Genomic DNA, 20,912 nt, shown 5'->3' with positions numbered 1-20,912 from the left:
TATTATGTGATTCTTTCGTTTGTTTTGAGTATGCACTCAAATTTGTTTTTCAATTCTTGGTCATATTCTGATCAGAATAAATAGTCCAGACAAATTAAAGTAAGAGAAAACTGGGTCTGGAGTTGTTCTCAGACAAATTACATAAGGTTATGACATTTTATATCTGTATTTACAAAAATACCCCTATATTACATTTGTTTTTTTATCTCTAAGATCATTCTCATCAGTGCCAACAATCCCTTAAATAACTATTTTTGTTCAGAAAATCAACTAGGGTTAAGGTCAGGTATATATGTCCTCTAGAAATCTACTGATTCATCAATTTCCCAAGTAATTCTAATAACACCCAGTATTTGAATATGCACTTGCATTTGTTTAGTGACAGTATTGTTGTTCGATCTGCACATCAAAATCTGTGATTTCTTACCCTGTTCAATAGAAACACACTAGGTGATCGTGAATCAAATATTTTCAAGATATGTCAACACAATAACTAGGTGATCGTGAATCAAATATTTTCAAGATATGTCAACACAATAGCTAGGTGATCGTGAATCAAATATTTTCAATCCCTGTCTCTATCATCTCTAAGTCTTGACATAGTTGTAACAGCAAATGCACTATAAGGACACTGCAATTGATAGCAGTACATCAAATTAATTATTTCACTGCATTAAACAGTAAATTCATATTACAGTATTTAGTTAATTAACTTGCAAACAATAAACTTAGAATCAGTAGCTAGAAGGATATGGTTAGCAAGAAAATGGTTTCACAAAAGATTCCGTATATTGATAATATGATCTCCCATAGCCGGAAAATTTGAAGTATAACTCTATAAATTGAAACAAAATATGGTAAAATAATAAAAACCAGAACTACAAGCTCAAATTGTTATATAAAGCAAGGAAAAACATAAACCAGAAAACCTTCTTTGATTCAGAGATGGAGTGAAACTAGGCTTTCGACATAAGTACACACTTGTAGTGCTCCAAAACCGAAGTCTAGCAGCCCCTTATAAGTGTTATGCTCAGTGCTGTATACTACAATGGCTGAATTCACATGTAACAAAACATCACCATTTTCAAAGATGCAGAATGGTTTCGGATACATGTACATTGGCTCTCTCATAGCCAAAAATCCAATTTCATCATGTGGGATTGTGAACAATTTTTTCCAACCCTTCTCAACACCATATTCCTCGAGTACCCAAAAATCAGAACGAATGTTTTCATATCCAATGAGTACGATAAGTTTTTCACCAAAAGTGTCAAACTTTAAAAGGACGGTACCTCCTTCATTATTTGGCAGCAAAACTTCTCTAAACGTCTCTGTTTGTATATCAAAGGAAAGAATGATCTTGGATTTAACAGGTTCGAGTCTTTTAACAACCCAGTGTATAGCTCCATTTGAAAACTTCCCACCATCATACAGTAATCCCCCAATACGAAAATCTCCAATCATTCTCCAAAAATCAGATTTTAAGCTATAAACCGCGACTTTACATTTATATCCAAGACGATGATTAAACATGGCAAATACTTTAAAATCATCATCCGATTCATCATAACATAACCAAAACTTTGTAGACATAGTTTTCATATAGTCAAGTTTGGGTAGTCTTCTTGATTTTCTAGTGGACGGGTTCCATAAGAATAAAAAGACTCCTTTACAAGTAATACTTCTTACACAAACCAACCCATTACAACAACCAATGACACACTTGATATCACCTGGATGATCAAGCTTAAAAGTTTGACCACTGAAATCATCAACCATACTCTCAGTAAAGGATTCATTATGCAGAGAGTACACGGAACAAGTCGTGAAATTACTGCGGTTTGACCTATCAGAACGATGTCTTATGAGGAGATGATGGTGTACATGGTGAGGATCATTATTTGATATAGAGATGTGAGTTTTGATAAATTCACGACTCGAAATAAGAGATAACCATGACTTACAAGCAGTCCTGAATCGCAGAAGAGATTTCACCGGAAGCCTTGAGAGTATGACGAAAATTACCTCGTCCGGGAGGCTAGGGTTAGTTCTTGTAACATGAGTTGCCATTGAATCCGCCGGTGTTAGAGCTGAACTATGAGGCAAACCCTAAAGCATGAGGTTTTACAGATAAGCGGATCCAATATATAGAAGGGGATTATTGATCCTCAATGGGCCATGCAGAACCCTAACTTAAGAAGGCAACTAGACCAATTGATGATGAGGATAAAAAATAGTTTAAAATTTGGGTTTAAATTTGTAAAATATAATATTGCTATGCTAATGAACTACAATAGTATTCTAGAATATATTACTGGGTACCGACTCCTGAGGACTGAACCCAAAGCTTAAAACTCCCCTATACATCAAAATAGTATTTAATTCTACTAGCTTAAATTCTCGTTAATATTCAAATATATTTAAAATTTTGTTTATCTAGGTATATAATAATTTCCTGACAAAAAAAGTGTATAATAATTTTAATATTTTTTTTTAATATAAAATAATTATAAATTTGTAATAAAAATAATAAATAAATTAGCAAGAAGATGTGATCGTAGTTTAGTATGATAAGTCTGGGTCGTAGTTTAACCGGATAAGAAGACTATATCCCGTAGTTCAGCAATTTAATAGTTTAACATGTATAAAATATTATTTATTTTATTTTTAATTAATAATTTAAATAAAGGAATAACCGTTAAAATAAAATATAACTCATTCCGAAAATTATAATTTTAGATTCATTAGTCAGATTCAAATTTAATATCCTAATCATTATTAAATTTTAATCTTTTTCTTTTATTCCATTATTTTATTATTATAATTTCAAAATTACAAGTCATTCATAACGTTAACAATGAAAAGGTCGTTGCCTTTGTCAATAAATATTGCAGTTATAACTTATATATCCTATTTTTTTAGGAACTTCTTAAAAAAAATCCAGACATCGTTAGAAGTTTCATTTTTCTAAGGGCTTTTCTCATAAATACCTAAATTTTATAAATTTTTTGTAAAAATACTGTCAGTTTTTAGAATAAATTACAAAAATACTATCTTTCAAAAAATATTTGCAAAAATACGGAGGTTGCATTTGCAAACATATCTGCAACTGCTAGCAACCATATTTATAACCACAAATGCAAATTTGAAAAAATATGTTGAAAGTTACATTTAGTTGCAAAATAAGTTGTCCAGGTGGTTGCAAATGACGAAAAATGAATGCCCCTCCGGGGCCAATACTAATACCACAAAAGCAACCATGAAATCAACTGAAAATAACCCCACCTAAATCGTTAATGATGATTAATGTGCAAATCATCAACGATCGTGAAACAGGGAGATCAAGAAGCTTTGGATTCGTTACATTTAAGGACGAGAAGTCAATGCATGATACGATTGAAGGAATGACCGGCCAGGAGCTAGACGGCCGTAACATCACCGTCAACGAAGCTCAGTCACGCGGAAGCGGTGGAGGCGGCGGCGGTGGATGTCGTGAAGGCGGCGGAGGTTATTGAGGTGGCGGTGGATATGGAGGAGCCCGTCGTGAAGGCGGTGGAAGTGGATATGGAGGTCGTCGTGAAGGCGGTGGCGGTGGATATGAAGGCGGTGGTGGTGGTTATGGTGGAAGAAGAGAGGGAGGTGATGGTGGTTACGGATGCGGACGAGCGGAGGAGGTGGTTATCAGAGGTGAGTGGTGGCGAATTAGTGGAGGAGGTGGTTATTGATGAAATTGTGGAGGATAAGGTTGTGTAATGGGGGGAGAGAGGGAGAGAGAGGGGGTAGAGAAGTTAAAAAAAGGAGTGGGAAGATGAAGATGGTATTTTTGTAATTTAATTATTTTTATGTTTAAAAAGATAGTAAATTTGCAAGATTTTAAGTAAGATAGTAGAGTTGCAAATAAATTTCCAAAAGTTGGTATATTTGGCAAATTCCCTTTTTCTAATTAGACATCTCGACTTCAAAAGCCATTAAAATTGACAATGTTTTGTATGATCTAAGCAATATTTACATTGTACTATTAGAGGGGAAATATGATTTTGTTTGCTATGTTGGTCGACACCTTCTTAAAAAGCATGTTAATATCTTCCAAAATAAAATTTAAACAAATATAGTTAATTAAAAAATAAATAAATTATGTTTCTAATATAACTATAGACTCTATGAATTGTTATCCAACTAAATTTTTAATCGCACTCAACTACTTTATTACCTCCTTTTTAAGGAATCAAATACTTTCAAAATTAATTTTAATGATTCAAATTATAATATAACAAAATAACTAATAAATCAAGAAAAAATTAAAAAACTATATTGAAAAAACCTCTGCACCCGCACAGTAAAGTGACTTATAGGCTGTAGTAGTAGGACTTTTTAAGATTTTAATTATCTAAATTTTGAATTCTTCAATAATATAATGCATACAAAATAATACGTGTCATAGGGAAAATTTGATATGCAATATTTTGGAGATTACTGGAATCACGAAACGAAATACAAATATTTTGATAAGCACACAGAATGAATGTTGTGACTGATCCTACTAATTGATTCTACTAATTGATTATTGGAATACCAGAGAAAATATGTATATTCTCTCAAACTCAAACTGTTTCTCAACTCAAAACAAGAGACCTGTACCCTATTTATAGGGATTCAAGTCACGCGTTTTTCTTGGATAACAAGTTATCTCCAGATGAGTCAGGGTTTCGTTTAGTCCATCAAATTCTGGACCCAACAACCATGGTTTGAGGTAAATTGGTCGTATTATTGTCATAGCATGAAACGATACCTTTTTATGGATAGATGTGAAGGCACCTTTGGCCTGGCCTGCGGTCCCTATGGACCTTTATATGTATTGTGGCTATGAGAAGGTTATGCTATGAGCCTTCATATTAATTAAATAGCAACGCGCCCCTTAAGAGCTTAGTTCGATGACCTTCAATATATGTGAGGCGCCCTCTTGAATAGACCGGCTATCAATAGCAATAGCGATTATTTTAGTGATTACATTATGTGTGGGGTGTCGCCTAAGCGCCCTCTTTTCACATGAATCCTTTTCCGGAAACTTTGTATGATCCTTAGTTGGGCTCATATTTGTGATCATAATTAGGCCCGTTTATATTTGACTTGTAATGTAATGAACATTGGGATGTTTATGACCCATGTCAAAAGTAGTCATAACAATACAATAATACGTAATTATTTTAATTTCATTAATCACTATAATATATAATTAATATTTTTTTATAATTTATTTTTATTAATATAAAATAAAATAATTACAAATTTTTATAATCAGTATGTGTATCGCGCGGCTTACACTGCTTATATGCTAGTAACATATTATACCTATTTTGCAGTATTTGAACTATTACATATACTAGCTTAAATCCCGTGCGATGCACGGGTTCTCATTAATATTTTAAATTTTTATTTATCTTGTCATATTATAATTTTAAAATATTTATATATAATAATAATAATAATAAATTTATGAAAAAACTAATGGGATAACATGTGGTCGTAATTTAGTAGGATAATTATACTATATCTACAAGTTTAATAATTTAGTAGTTTAGTGGATATTTACGCTATTTATTTATTTTTTTAATAATAGGATAAGTTGTGGTTGTAGTTTAGTAGAATAAGTAGACTATGTGTGTAGTTGTTTAATAATTTAGTAGTTTAACAGATATATAACACTATTTATTTATTTTTTCTAATAACCAAAATTGGGGAATAACCGTTGAACCAAATTATACCTCATTTCGGTTATTATAGTATAGTATAGATAGATATAGATAGTATAGAAGTATAGATACATACATATAAAATTAAGTGCTCATACCCATCTCTTCTGTATATATAATAGAAGAACAGGGGGATAATTAGTGAGATTAAAAAGTATAAAAAAATGTGCTATGTGGGAATCGAACTCGAGATATTTCATTCACCTATACAAACTCATACCACTACACCATAATGTCACATGTATTTTTTATCATACACATAATATGTAACTGTGCTAAATTAATATTTATTTAATTTTAAAGATAGTTACTTGAATTCCGCAAAAAAAAGATAGTTACTTTAATATTTGTACAGTTAATTTTAAAGAATTAAGTTCCGGATATAAAATTAGACATAGTACATAAATGAATTATTATCTTATTTATTAATTTTTTTGAGTTTGAAAATGTATCTCATATATTTTTAACATATTTTATTATTATAAAAAGTAATTAAAATGTACATGTATAATTTTTAAAGAAAATATTGAAAATAGAATCGCTTATATATAAATAATCTATAATAGTATTACATATTTAGATGAGTTCGATTTATAATGAGTAAAAACATTTTATTTATTTCCAATTTGCAATTAGAACTTGACCCATTATTCAAAAAATACTCGAAAGTTGACTACATGACCCGGCCGAAAAACATCGTCACATTCTACGTTTAGTAAATTTAAATTACAAGTTCGGCGAGAATATCTTACCAATAATATGATTTTTTTAATATCTTATGTTAATATAAATTAATGTGTTTGAGGTGTCTATAAGATCAAATCAATTGATTATTTATATTAAAATTACTAACTTCACTAATAGCGCATTATTATTTTTGGGACTTGTCCCGATTTTATAAACATTCGAGATTTGATATGAGATCTCACGAGATTTTTTAAAACTACGATAATATATTAAATCGATTTATTTTTTATTTTTCACTTAAAAAAAACTAACTTTTTAAAAAGAATTCTTCTAGATAAATAATATTCATTGATCAAGATAATATTGTACAAATATTTTGAATTATTTTTATATTTTGAATTATTCAAATAAAAGTTATATTTATACTATATTATATTTTGATTCAATGTATTTTATACTATTTAAATAAAAAATTTATATTGTTCAATAATCTAAATGAATTAACCAGTTCAACTGATATTAATAAAACTTTATCAAATTGAAAAATATTTAATTTTAGGAGAATTGTATACAATGTTATCAAATTATTATATGAATAAATATTAGAGTAATAATGAAAGGAAATTAAAAACGGTTTAAATAACGATATAATTATAATTTTTCCTTCGAATCCTTGAAAAATATCATGAATATCAATAATAAGTCTTTATAATATATAATATATTTTTATGTTACAACCATGATTGATACTCAGTTGCGTAAAAAACTAGATATAGATTGTTTGTAAGTGATAATATGAATATCATATATAGATTATTGCAATTTATTTATTACATAATTTTAATTTTTGAATAATTATAAATGCATGTTATTCAAGTAATCATTTATCTCACTAGATGTTAATAGTGATTAAAAATATACATAAATCAGATATTTAGCATATAAATAATTGAAACCATCGTAATTTACTAAAAAATTTAACATACGACAATTTACATGCAGACACACACATATAACTTAATGTTACTTTGGTAACTGTAGTGTAAATAAAAAATTAACATTTTTTCATGCATACATACGTTAAATTTCAAAAACTAACATTTTTCATTAAAATCAACTTTTATATTAACAATAGTGTAAATTTTACATTATTGTATATTATGATTGCAAGTCATCCTGACTTCAATTATGCATTTTTTATCTTTTTTAAATTGAGTAAGTTAATTGTAAGTTAGTAGTGAACTCAGTAATAATATAGACAAGTACATTTAGTTTATTTAAATAAAATTCAAAATTTTTGGTAAACTTTGTATTCAACGTAAATGTTATTTTTTAACTTTTTATTTGTAAACATACTAACGGCATTCTAAGATTAAGTATAATCGTTTCGTTTTAAACATGCACGGACTACCCTATTTATATTCATTCATTAAATACAAATTATATAACACAAATAAGAATATATATATATATATATATATATATTTTCTTAATGAGTTATATTTGAAACGCTGTGTAATTTAGTATTGTCTTTTATGAAAATAATACACATTAATAAACAATTGTTATGGATAAAAAACCAAGGTATTACTTGCTGTATTTAATACTAAGATTCGGGAGCTCAAGGCCTTTAATGGCTGCTCTCGTGTTTCGTGACTCAATCTGCCTTTACGAGATGCCTACGTATCTCTGTGAATTAGAGAATCAAGCCAAAAAACGTAGTTCTGATTGGTGGGGGTGAGACCCCTTATATAGATGTGGGAGTCCTTGAATTGGACTTGGTATAGGAGACTTGGTGGACAAGCCTCTGAATTAGGATAGACTTAGGAGTCCTAGGAAGTAGGAAGCTGATTCCTTATCCTTTTAGGTCCCCTTGAGGCTAATCTATAAGGATTTATATCCTTATCGGGACTCTTCTCAATAGCTGATTTTTCCCTTATTAATTAATTACGAAATTAATTAATAATTAGGGCTTTTGGGCCTTTTTTATTCCATCAGGCCTGATCTGGTCCATCAGGCTTAACCTTTCTGGTCTGAGTTTCATATATCTTTTTATTGGGCCTAGCAGCCCACAACTTGTACAATTAATGCAGTATTTAATTATACAATCATAATTTATTTATCCCTATCATTTGCCCCCCAACTTTTGGGAAACATTGAATAGGTTTCGCAGAAGTTAAGTCTATTTGTTCCCTTACAGGGTTTCGTTTTTCCGTAAAGTGTGGAGCGACCTACACGTTTACAACGAATTTTTCCTTTTATTTAGGAATTATTTTGATTTCCAGGAATTTTTCCCTTATTTCCGGGATTTTTCCCTAATTTCTGGATTTTTCCCTAATTTTTCTGGGATTTTCCCTAATTTTTCTGGGATTTTTCCTTATTTTTCTGGGATTTATCCTTAATTTCTGGATTTTTCCCTTAATTTCTGGATTTTTCCCTTAATTTCTGGGATTTATCCTTAATTTCTGGAATTTTCCCTTAATTTCTGGAATTTATCCTTAATTTCTGGATTTTTCCCTTAATTTCTGGATTTTTCCCTTAATTTCTGGGATTTATCCTTAATTTCTGGAATTTTCTCTTAATTTCTGGGATTTATCCTTAATTTCTGGATTTATTCCTTAATTTCTGGATTTTTCCCTTAATTTCTGCGATTTATCCTTAATTTCTGGAATTTTCCCTAATTTCTGGATTTTTCCCTTAATTTCTGGGATTTATCCTTAATTTCTGGAATTTTCCCTTAATTTCTGGGATTTATCCTTAATTTCTGGATTTATTCCTTAATTTCTGGATTTTTCCCTTAATTTCCGGGATTTATCCTTAATTTCTGGAATTTTCCCTTAATTTCTGGGATTTATCCTTAATTTCTGGATTTATTCCTTAATTTCTGGATTTTTCCCTTAATTTCTGGGATTTATCCTTAATTTCTGGAATTTTCCCTTAATTTCTGGGATTTATCCTTAATTTCTGGATTTTTCCCTTAATTTCTGGGATTTATCCTTAAAATCGATCAGAATGCATTCGAAATCGATCAGGATGCAGCCAAAATCGATCAGGATGCAGCCAAAATCGATCAGGATCCTGATCGAATTAGCTCAGGATCTTACACTCTGGTCGACAGGATTCCTGATCGATTTCGATCAGGATTCTGACCGAATTGGCCTTCAAAGTGACACCCTAGTCGATTGCTACACGGGCTTAATCGACCAGGATTCCTGATCGGTTTCGATCAGGACTCTGAACGAATTAAATGGCTCTCGACCATTCTGATCGAATGGAATATCGATCAGGATGCTGTTCTCCGTCGATCAGGACTCTGGTCGATCTTAGGGGATTTCTTCCCTCCTGTTCGAATAAGATATCGATCAAGACTCTCTTCTGTGTCGATCAGGACTCTGATCGATCTTAGGGGATTTCTTCCCTCCTGTTCGAATAGCATATCGATCAGGACTCTCTTCTCTGTCGATCAGGACTCTGATCGATCTTAGGAGATTTCTTCCCTTCTGTTCGAATAAGATATCGATCAGGACTCTCTTTTGCATCGATCAGGACTCTGATCAAACCATATTAAGGTTCTGGTCGATTTTTGACTTTTTAAATTCCACAGGAGCTTCTAGATTGTTCCTGATACTTCTTGTAGATGGGCCTTTAGGTTGGGCCTGGCTAAATGGGCCTAAAAACGCCTCGTATTCCGAGCTTTTCGCCTATATAAGTGTAGTGTGGAGTGAGAATCCTCACTTCACTTCCCACTTCTCATTTCATCTCACATTTTTCTTTTTTCTGGATTTTAATATTCCTTCTGCTTTTCCTTTCAGCTTGTGAGGCTATTAATAATGTCAATAGGCCCAAGGAGGGGGAATCTGGCCGCCAGAAGAGGGCCAAGTTAAACAGGGACCCCAGGAGCAAACCTGACGGTCCTACTTTCCTTAAGCCCCACGTCCCGGTGGTCGAGCTAGGGGACGATGTGGATCCTCCACTTAAGGCACATTCCTTCAGGCCTAACTGGGGCTTCAGGAGGAGCGATACGGTGGTTGGATCCACCAAACATGCCAAGGATTGGTCGTACCATTCCATCACTCCCCATGATTTCACTGACATTGTTACGGGGAGTGATGTCGAGACTATTGAGCTTCTGGGTTCTCAAGCCCAAGCTGCGGTAATTTTCTTTTTTCTTCTCTTCCTTTTGTGAATTTCAACTTTTCTTGTATCCCAATGAATTTGCGCCAACTCATACATATTTCTTTGCAGAGTAATACCTATTTCCAGGCGGCCCTACATCAGGCTAGATCTTGGAAGGGTAACTCTGATGTTTTTGAGAAGGAGATGAAGAAGTGGGAGGAGAGAGCCAAGGTCCTGGAGAAGAAGCTGGACACGAAGAAAGAGGAGCTGGCTAAGGCTCATTCCGAGCTGGTGAAACTTAGGAGCGATAAGGATAAGCTCATTGATGACTACATGGATTCTGACAAGTTTAAGAATCTCATGGAGATTCATGATGAGGGTCTTTACTCCCTACAGTTCACTCAGGGATGGGATGCGGCCGTGAAGGCTGTTTCTGAGAAGTACCAGGGCTTAGTCGACCCTAAGGACTTTATAAGTCCTGAGCAGGCTGAGTCAGAGGACAGCATAGACGCCCTCTTCGACTCTCCTCAGCCAGATGATCGCATCTTGGATCCTAACACTGCTTCTCCTCCCGCTTCTCCTGCGAAGGACGCTGAAGGCGCTGATAAGGAGAAAGAGAATGAAGGCTCCCACATGGAGGAGTAGTTTTTCTATTTTGTAATTTTATCCTTAATTTATGTCTGGACTTTTGTTTGTATTAAAACTTATTACCCTGCGGGGCTATGCTACTTTCCTTATTTGCATTAATATGGGTTCGACCCTGATCTATAATAGCTAAAAAAGAAAAATACTATGCAAACAAAGCTTCAAGGTGCTTTTAAACCTACTTGTCATAATGACAAGTGAGAATCGTACTTCGACCATCTTACACGTAGTAAACCTTCAGGTTTTGTGTGTGCCAGGTTCTCGGGACTTCAAAACCATCCATAGTCTCCAGCTTGTAGGTTCCTCTACCCTGAACGCTCTTGACTCTATACGGCCCTTCCCAATTTGGGGCAAGCTTTCCTTTCTGTCCGACACCAGAAGCCTCTATTTTTCTCAAGACTAGGTCACCTTGTTTGAAAAACCTCTCTTTAACCCTTAGGTTGTAGTAGAATGAAGCCTTTTTCTGATATTCTACTATCTTTGCGTGTGCTTTATCTCGCACTTCATCAATTAAATCCAGGGCTAATCTCTGCCCTTCCTCATTTTCTTTCTCATCGAAGGCCTGAATCCTTGGAGAGGAATGTGATATCTCCACGGGAACTACTGCTTCCGCCCCATATGCCAACATGAAAGGAGTTGCATCTGTCGTGACTCTACAAGTAGTCCTGTAGGCCCATAATATTGGAAGTATCTCATCTACCCAATTATTTCTTGACTTCTCGATCCTCTTCTTTAGTCCATCCAGGATTATCCGATTTGCTACCTCCGCTTGCCCATTGGCTTGCGGGTGAGCCACAGAGGTGAACCGTAACTCAATTTCATTTTCTTCGCAATACTTCTTGAATTCCTCGTTGTTGAATTGTGTTCCATTGTCAGTGACGAGGATACGGGGAATTCCATATCGGCACATAATGTTTTCCCACAGGAATTGTGCAACCTGCTTAGTTGTGATTTTGGCCAAAGGTTTGGCTTCGATCCACTTGGTGAAATAATCAATGGCTACAATCAGAAACTTCCTTTGTGCTGTGGCCATAGGAAAAGGCCCTAGAATATCCATCCCCCACATAGCAAAGGGAATAGGTGAGTTGATAGAGGTCAGCATCTCGGGGGGTTGTCTGGCGACTGGTGCATGCTTCTGACAACGATCACACTTCTTTACATATTCTTTGGCATCAGCCATCATTTCTGGCCAATAGAAGCCTAAACGAGTTATCTTATGAGCCAAGGCCCTGCCCCCCAAGTGTTGCCCACAAATACCTCCATGCACTTCCTCAAGAGCTAAGCGTGCCTCATCGGGCCTGAGACACCTCAAGTAAGGAACCACGAAAGATCTTTTATATAGAATCCCATCTATCAAAGAGTACCTTAGTGCTCGAACAGTTAACTTCCGTGCCTCAATTGCATCGCTTGGCAACCAACCGGTCTGAATGTGAGCCTTGATGGGATCAATCCATGACGTCCTCAAGTCTACGGGAGCCACAAGCTTAACATCTATGCTTCGTGTCTTCAAAACACGGAAGTACACACTCCCTGAACTTTCTTCAATCTCAGATGAAGCAAACTTTGATAGCGCATCTGCCTTAGCATTTTCTTCCCTTGGAATGTGTTCAACATGGCATTCATTAAATTGGGTCATCACAGCCCTTACTAGGCGAACATACTTAGCCATCGTATCATCTCTTGCCTCAAATTCTCCCTTCACCTGGGATATGACCAGCTTCGAGTCTCCACGGACCTTTAAGTTTTTGACTCTAAGTGTCCCAGCTAGACCAAGGCCAGCAATCAGGGCTTCATACTCTGCCTCATTGTTTGTGGTTGGGAAGTCTAGCTTCATGGCATACTCAATTAAGAATCCATCAGGGCTTTGCAAAACCAACCCTGCTCCACTGGAATTTGTTTTTGATGCTCCATCAAAATAGAGAACCCAATATTCTTTCTCCTTGTCCCCATTGTCGACTCCCTTGTCTTGAGGTATGGTATCTTCCTGCCCCCCGACTTCTTGGTTGGGTATGGTACATTCCACCACGAAGTCAGCTAGTGCCTGGGCTTTTATGGTCGTACGTGGCTTATACTTGAGATCGAACTCTCCCAACTCTATTGCCCACTTAATCAGTCTCCCACTTGCCTTGGGACTGTGAATGATATTTCTCAGTGGCTGATTTGTTAGCACTTCAATTTGGTGAGCTTGAAAATAAGGACGCAGCTTTCTTGAAGCCATTACCAAGGCTAAAGCGAATTTCTCAATGGCTGAATAATTCAACTCAGCACCATGCAAAATTTTGCTGACGTAGTACACGGGTTTCTGGACTTTCAGTTCCTCCTTAACCAACACCGCGCTCAAGGCGCTTTCTGAAACAGCCAAGTACAAGAATAAAACTTCCCTCAGAACTGGCTTGGCCAACAACGGGGCCTGGCCCATATACTTCTTTAACTCTTCAAATGCCTTCTGATTTTCCTCACTCCATACAAAGTCTTTAATGTTCTTTAATGACTTGAAGAATGACAAGCACTTGTCTCCTGACTTGGAGATGAATCGTCCTAGCGCAGCAACCCTTCCTGTGAGTTTCTGAACATCCTTGACAGTTGTTGGGGGTTCCATGTCCAGGATTGCCTTTATTTTATCGGGGTTAGCCTCAATTCCCCTCTTTGAGACCATCAATCCCAAAAATTTTCCAGATCCTACTCCGAAAGCACACTTCGTCGGATTCAACATCATCTTGTGGTACCTCAGGACCTCAAAAGCTTCCCTTAAATGGACTATATGATCAGTCTTTACTAGACTCTTGACTAACATGTCATCAACATAGACTTCCATAGTCTTACCAATAAGATCCTTAAAAATTCTATTCACCAACCTTTGATAGGTGGCTCCTGCATTCTTGAGACCAAACGCCATAACAAGATAACAATAAATACCAAAGTCAGTGATAAATGATACCTTTGGAATGTCATCCTTATGCATTTTGATCTGGTTGTATCCGCTAAACCCATCCATGAAACTCAGCATCTCATGTCCAGCGGTGGCATCAATCAAAGTATCAATTCTAGGCAGCGGAAAACAGTCTTTGGGGCATGCATCATTCAGATCGGTGAAGTCTATACACATCCTCCACTTTCCATTAGCCTTCTTCACCATTACAGGGTTTGCTAACCACTCCGGAAATTGAATCTCCTCAATGAAACCAGCCTCTAAGAGCTTTTCCACTTCCTGCTTTATAGCCTCTTGTCTTTCCGGGGCAAAATTTCTTTTCTTTTGTTTCACTGTCTTCCGACTTGGATCCACGTTTAGCTTGTGAGTAATTAACTCCGGGTCTATGCCTGGCATATCAGCTGCTGACCATGCAAACACATCACTATTTTCTTGCAAAAATTTCACTAACTTCCCTCTAAGGGGCCCCTCTAATGTGGCTCCAATGAAAGTCATCCTCTCAGGATTCTTGGGATCTAAAGGAACCGAAACCAATTCTTCTGCTGGCCTTCCTCTATTCTCATCATTTTCTCGAACATCCATATCTTCAATAGGAAGAACCTGCCCCCCGACTCCATCTGCCCTCAAGGAGGCCACATAACAGCTTCTAGCCATTTTTTGATCTCCTCTCTCTTCTCCAATCCCGTTTCGGGTGGGAAACTTCATGACTGAATGGTAGGAAGAGGGGACTGCCTTGAAGGCATGTATCCCTGTTCTCCCCATGATAGCATTATAAGTTGAACTAGCCTTTACCACTACGAAATCCAGCATCTGCGTTGCTTGCCTTGGCTCCGTACCTATGGTGGTTGGCAACTTGATTATCCCTTCCACAGGACATTCTACTCCAGCAAATCCATATATCGGCATGTCGGTTGGTGTTAACTGGGAGTCGTTATACCCCATCCTTAGAAAGGTGTCGTGGAGCAAGATATCCACAGAAGCACCATTATCCACAAGGACCCTCTTAACCGGGCTATTTCCTATTATTGGTGTTATGACCAGCGGGTCGTCATGGGGAAACTTCACACCCTCTAGGTCGGAATCATCAAAAGCCAATGTTACTTCTGTCCTGTCCCTCTTCGGGGCTTCTCCAACAATATGCATAACCTCTCTAGTATATGCCTTTCTGGAATTTTTGGACAATCCAGCAGCAGTTGGACCTCCAAAGATCGTGTTTATCACAGGCCCTTGAGGTCTCGGCCCTCCATAAATGGTGTTTATAACTGGTCCTCTAGGTTGGGGATTCCGCCCCTGATCATCTTGGTCCCTCCTACGATCTTCAAAGTTCTTCCTTCCATTATTATTTCTGTCCCCTCCATCTCCAGTATACTTATTCAATCTTCCTTTTCGAATCAAAAACTCAATTTCATCTTTCAATTGCCTACACTCATCGGTGTCATGGCCAACATCTTTGTGAAACCTGCAATACTTGCCCCTATCTAGCTTGGCGGGATCAGCCTTCAAGGGCTTAGGCCAGCGAATATCTCTATCTTTCTCAATCTCCATCAAAATCTGACTTCTGGGAGCATTCAGCTTAGCGTATTCAGTGAACTTTTGCCCAGGTCCTCCCTTCTTGGGGGTTGAATCAGGGTTTTGTTCGGTTCTAGGATATTTGTCCTTAGCGATATACTCCAAATCAGTTTTTCGTTTCTTGCCTCCAGTGGGCTCATTACTTACTACGGTCTTCCTCATACTTTCTTCAACCTTGATATACTTCCCTGCCCTCTCTTGGAGGTGCAACATGCTCTCAGGGGGTCGTTTGGCCAAAGACATCTTAAAAAACTCATCCCTAGTTCCTTGTTGCAATGCTATCATGGCTACCTTATCATCAAGATCTGGGACTTTTAAAGCCTCCTTTGTAAAACGATTCAGGTAATCTCTTAAGGATTCCTTAGCTCCCTGCACAAGACTCATAAGAGATGCTGAACTTTTCTCATGGACTCTTCCACTGATGAATTGCTTAATAAAAGCCTGACTTAGTTCTCTGAATGATCCAATAGAATTTGGGGGTAGGCGACTGTACCATCTTTGAGCCATACCCGACAGGGTTTGAGGAAAGGCCCGACATTTTATAGCATCATTCACGGGTTGCAGCAGCAGTGCATTAGAGAATGTCCTAACATGATTAGCGGGGTCTCCCGTGCCATCATAGGCTTTGATAGTGGGCATCTTGAATTTCCTTGAGATATGGGCATTCATTATCTCTTCTGTGAAGGGTGGAGTTGGATCATCAGGATCTCCAAGGGGAAGGAGATTGTTTGGATCAGTTCTTGGGACAGCAGCCCTTCTTCTTACCGGACCATCCAGGTCTATGATAGGAGGAGGATTTCTCCCCCTAGGTGGTATGTGGGTTCTGGTGGCTTGGTGAGCCTCCAAGTCACGCCTCAGCCTTTGGATTTCAGCCTCATGAGCCCTGATCTTTTCCTGCACTTCTTGGGGATTCGCCCCTGGGGTGCTTTGGGGGCGTTGCCTTCCATCGGCCATTGGCTCTTTTCCAGGACGCCTCCTTCTCGGGGCCACTTCATCATCCGAAGATTCGGAGTCTCTCTCAGTGTATGGACCAGAAAATTCCCGATCCTCAGGGATAGGATCCAAACCTCGTATATAGGGGGGCGACCGCCCTCGTGCTTCGCTTCGCCCAGCATATCCACTTCCTCCAACCTCAGGGTGAAGGGGCATCCCATAAGGGGGGTTAGTAGTAACAATAGTTGAATATTCATACCCGACGGGTCGAGAATTCACAGGTATATGTATTTGTTGAACTTGAGGATTCGTACCTTGAATAGTCGGGGGAGTTGTCCCTTGTGGCTGAGGATGAGTTATCCCTGTCTGGGCTTCCCCCTGAGTAGATGCATAAGTTGAATGGGGAGGAACCTCCACGGTTGATGAAATCACCTGGGTTGTCCCTGATGGTGTTCCCTCCTCCAGAGTGCTGGTTGTTCTCCTTGTTCTCGCCATGGTTGTTGTTCCGTTTTTCCCACAGACGGCGCCAAATGTTATGGATAAAAAACCAAGGTATTACTTGCTGTATTTAATACTAAGATTCGGGAGCTCAAGGCCTTTAATGGCTGCTCTCGTGTTTCGTGACTCAATCTGCCTTTACGAGATGCCTACGTATCTCTGTGAATTAGAGAATCAAGCCAAAAAACGTAGTTCTGATTGGTGGGGGTGAGACCCCTTATATAGATGTGGGAGTCCTTGAATTGGACTTGGTATAGGAGACTTGGTGGACAAGCCTCTGAATTAGGATAGACTTAGGAGTCCTAGGAAGTAGGAAGCTGATTCCTTATCCTTTTAGGTCCCCTTGAGGCTAATCTATAAGGATTTATATCCTTATCGGGACTCTTCTCAATAGCTGATTTTTCCCTTATTAATTAATTACGAAATTAATTAATAATTAGGGCTTTTGGGCCTTTTTTATTCCATCAGGCCTGATCTGGTCCATCAGGCTTAACCTTTCTGGTCTGAGTTTCATATATCTTTTTATTGGGCCTAGCAGCCCACAACTTGTACAATTAATGCAGTATTTAATTATACAATCATAATTTATTTATCCCTATCAACAATCAACTTGTATTTGATATACGTTAGACATTGTAATTATCATTAATTGTAATTATTTGTTAAAAGATCAAAATTCTCAAGGAGTCAATCTTTATATAACCTAAAGAAAAAAAGTACATGGCATTACATGTTAAATCTTGTTAGAGGTCTTTTCATTTAATATTTTGTTTTATGTCTGCATAATTTTAGGGAAAATATCTGTTTTTTGTATCACAGATTTGGTAATAACTAAAATTCCTCCTAGTTATATCCCCAGTTTCTATACAAACTTACTCCAAATTGGTAATAAATCATGCAGATTTTTCAAATGACAAGTCAAAATCTTTTATTTATGTCCTAAAGATAAACACAAATCAATTGGAGAATGAATCATGTAAAAAAAACTGAAAAATTAAAATTTGTAACAGCTGGGCTTTACTGCAATGCTATGATTGCATTCAGATTAATCCACTTAATAAGCCTTCTAATTAACCTCTATAAATAACAAGCAAATTAAACAGTTTTCATCTCAAACTACAGCAGCCTTGAGGTGTTGTTGATCAAGCAACATCTACAAGGCCTAAAAGATGTTGCTTGGTAAATGTTTCTTGTGCAATCTATGGCTTCTAATGTTCATTGCAATCGCGATAATAAACTGTGAAGCTTGGAGAATTGGCAGAGCAGCAACACATTGGAGAACAATTTATGTTGGTCATTCGGGTAGTGGTAAATTTACTAGTATTCAAACTGCTATCGATTCTGTTCCGTCGAATAATGACAACTGGGTTCGTATTTATGTTGAAGCAGGAGTTTACAGGTACTTAAATTTTTTTGAACCCTCGACATCCTGTAGAGGAAGCTAAATTTGTAGCCTGAAGTGCCATTTAAATTTCTTTCTTTCTCCGTAATAGTTACTGATTAGGGAACTGCACCTGATCAGCTGCTAACTTTGTGTGTGTTCAATTTGGTGTATTTTCATTGATGGCGCGAAGAGAACAAGTTAAGGTTCCCCGGGACAAGCAATTTATAGAACTCACGGGGAAAGGAAAATGGAACACGAGTGTAGTCTGGAATGCCTGTGAACGGCTGGACACCAGCGCTACCTTCACCGTGTATGCTGATAACTTTGTTGCTCGAGACATAAGTTTTGTGGTATATCAATTGTGTGTTTTTGTGATGCTTAATAGATTTTATGTGATAATTTGCATGGTTGGTCATTATATGATAAAGAATTGTAACAGAATTCTCACAACTATCCCTGGAATCCGAGAGTTCCTCGAAAGCCAGCAGTGGCAGCGCTGATTGAAGGAGATAAAAACAGCTTCTACAGATGTGGTTTTGTTGGATTACAAGACACTCTGTGGGATTCTGTAGGTCGTCACTACTTTCATCGATGTTCTATCGTTGGAGCTGTTGATTTCATTTTCGGGGCTGGACAATCTATTTACGAGGTACACAATGTGTTATGTACTCTGTTATTAACTAGAGACTTTCCGGTTCATGAATGATGCAAGAAACTTGTGATATTTACTCTGTAATGACAGATTTATGTTACGTATGCAGGGATGTGTAATATCGTTTAATGGAGCAGCTCTACAAGGGCCAGGATATATAACAGCACAAGCAAGAGGTGATGAAAAGGATCCCAGTGGCTTTGTTTTCAAAGATTGTGTTGTTGTTGGCACTGGATGGACTTACTTGGGAAGACCCTGGAGACCATATGCTAGAGTCATATTTTACAACTCTACATTTTCCGGTATCATTGTTCCTGCTGGTTGGGATCCGTGGATCGCTTCATCCAACGTGTAAGTCATCTCGATACTTCAATCAATATGATGCGTCTGTCAAAGGATAATTCAATAAGCACTATCCCAATTCATGACTAGCTATGTTACTCGCACTCTTCATTCTACCGTCAAGTACTCGTGTCGGACACTCGACAGTCAAACTCAGCTCTTATTTATAGGGCTAAAAACATGTAAATTTACCTAAATGTTGCCAAGTCCTATACTTAGACACGTATCCATGTCCGACACTTCTGGTAGAGTCATGTAACATAGATGACTAGGCCCTTATTTTTAATGGTCTTTGCAGAAACAAGTTCTCTAATCTCTCTTATTAGTAGTAATAACAGTAAAATTTGTGCACGTCCTATCTTCTGACCCTTGACGGGATACACTGGGTACGTTTGGTTGGTTTGGTATCTGAATCTAATTCTCCTCGATAACGTTGATGCAGGAACAATTTAGTGTTTGCTGAGAAATTCTGTCACGGGCCAGGATCGTACAGTAGAGATCGGATAAAATGGGAAAGTCGATTAAATGAAGATCAGTTGCAGGAGTTTACCAGCATTTCTTACATTGACAATGAAGGCTGGATTGGTCGCCAGCCTTTCAACATGCTGGCTGATTAGCACCATTTCACTTGTTCTGAAGATTGTTTGCAGCATGTAACATAGTTTGTATTTGTTGTGAGGCTTGACAACAAATTTTTAGTTTGTAATTATGTTCTGGTCTGGTTTGTACACAATCTTGTGTTCCTCTTGTATATTGAATAATTATATGTCAATAATATGTTTGGTGTTTGATGAATCCACTCAAAGAGTGGATTTGGATTTGTCTAATGACATGTACTTTACGCTGTGTTTCGGAAATTTTTTTTGGAGAAAAATGAAAAGAAATGTAAAAAATATATTTCTTCAGCTTGTTTCCAAACAACTTTTATGAAAGAAAGAAAAAGAAAGATACAGATTTGAAAATAAGTTTTCTTTATTTTTATCTCCAAAATCTTCTTCCCATTTTTGAAAAGATTAGGAGAGAAAGAAAAATTGGTTATTTTCTATTCTTTTCTTTTCTACTCTAGATTCGGGAACACAGACTTAGTTATTTCATTTCATTGTTGAAGTATTTGCTGAAACTTTGAACAATAAGATGAAATTTACAACTAAACCTCGAGTCAGCAGCAAAATATTGATATGATCTTCATCATATGGGTTGTAAATTATCTCGTAGAATTATATGCGTTTAATCTTCTGTTTGTCCACCATAAAATGAGAAGGTGCATGAGGAATAGGGTTGTAATTCGAGTCGGGCTGCTCGCGAGCTCGCCTAGCTCGAACTCGTTTAAATGTACTCGACTCGGTTTGTATAATTAAATGCGTCGAGTTCGGGGAAAGGTTTCGACTTGATTAATTATCGGAACCG

The 20,912-nt window shown here is 36.9% G+C and overlaps 2 protein-coding genes across 2 annotated transcripts; one reads left to right on the top strand and one right to left on the bottom strand.

Moving 5' to 3' along the window:
• Positions 1 to 565: 565 nt before the first annotated feature.
• On the bottom strand, positions 566 to 2,070 carry LOC141680919 (F-box/kelch-repeat protein At3g23880-like). Its single transcript, XM_074487005.1, has 2 exons — positions 982 to 2,070; positions 566 to 631 (listed from the first exon to the last, which is right to left on the bottom strand). Exons 1-2 carry the CDS (start codon positions 2,068 to 2,070, stop codon positions 566 to 568), a joined length of 1,155 nt encoding a protein of 384 aa, XP_074343106.1.
• A 16,226-nt stretch (positions 2,071 to 18,296) lies between these two features.
• Positions 18,297 to 20,282, top strand: LOC141680917 (putative pectinesterase 29). The gene is made up of 5 exons (XM_074487004.1): positions 18,297 to 18,526; positions 18,702 to 18,861; positions 18,951 to 19,160; positions 19,273 to 19,514; positions 19,948 to 20,282. Exons 1-5 carry the CDS (start codon positions 18,297 to 18,299, stop codon positions 20,120 to 20,122), a joined length of 1,017 nt encoding a protein of 338 aa, XP_074343105.1. The 3' UTR covers positions 20,123 to 20,282.
• The last annotated feature ends 630 nt before the right edge of the window (positions 20,283 to 20,912 follow it).

The sequence above is a fragment of the Apium graveolens genome, chromosome 8, assembly GCF_009905375.1.
Source record: "Apium graveolens cultivar Ventura chromosome 8, ASM990537v1, whole genome shotgun sequence".
NCBI classification, from domain to species: domain Eukaryota; kingdom Viridiplantae; phylum Streptophyta; class Magnoliopsida; order Apiales; family Apiaceae; genus Apium; species Apium graveolens.
This window is presented reverse-complemented; position numbering and strand designations above follow the sequence as displayed.

Coding starts and splice junctions, on each gene's coding strand:
- LOC141680919 (XM_074487005.1), bottom strand. CDS start 2,070: ATGGCAACTCATGTTACAAGAACTAACCCTAGCCTCCCGGACGAGGTA. Junction 632..981: donor TCGGTTTTGGAGCACTACAA/GTGTGTACTTAT, acceptor TATCAATTGCAG/TGTCCTTATAGTGCATTTGC.
- LOC141680917 (XM_074487004.1), top strand. CDS start 18,297: ATGTTGCTTGGTAAATGTTTCTTGTGCAATCTATGGCTTCTAATGTTC. Junction 18,527..18,701: donor GTTGAAGCAGGAGTTTACAG/GTACTTAAATTT, acceptor GATGGCGCGAAG/AGAACAAGTTAAGGTTCCCC. Junction 19,515..19,947: donor TGGATCGCTTCATCCAACGT/GTAAGTCATCTC, acceptor ACGTTGATGCAG/GAACAATTTAGTGTTTGCTG.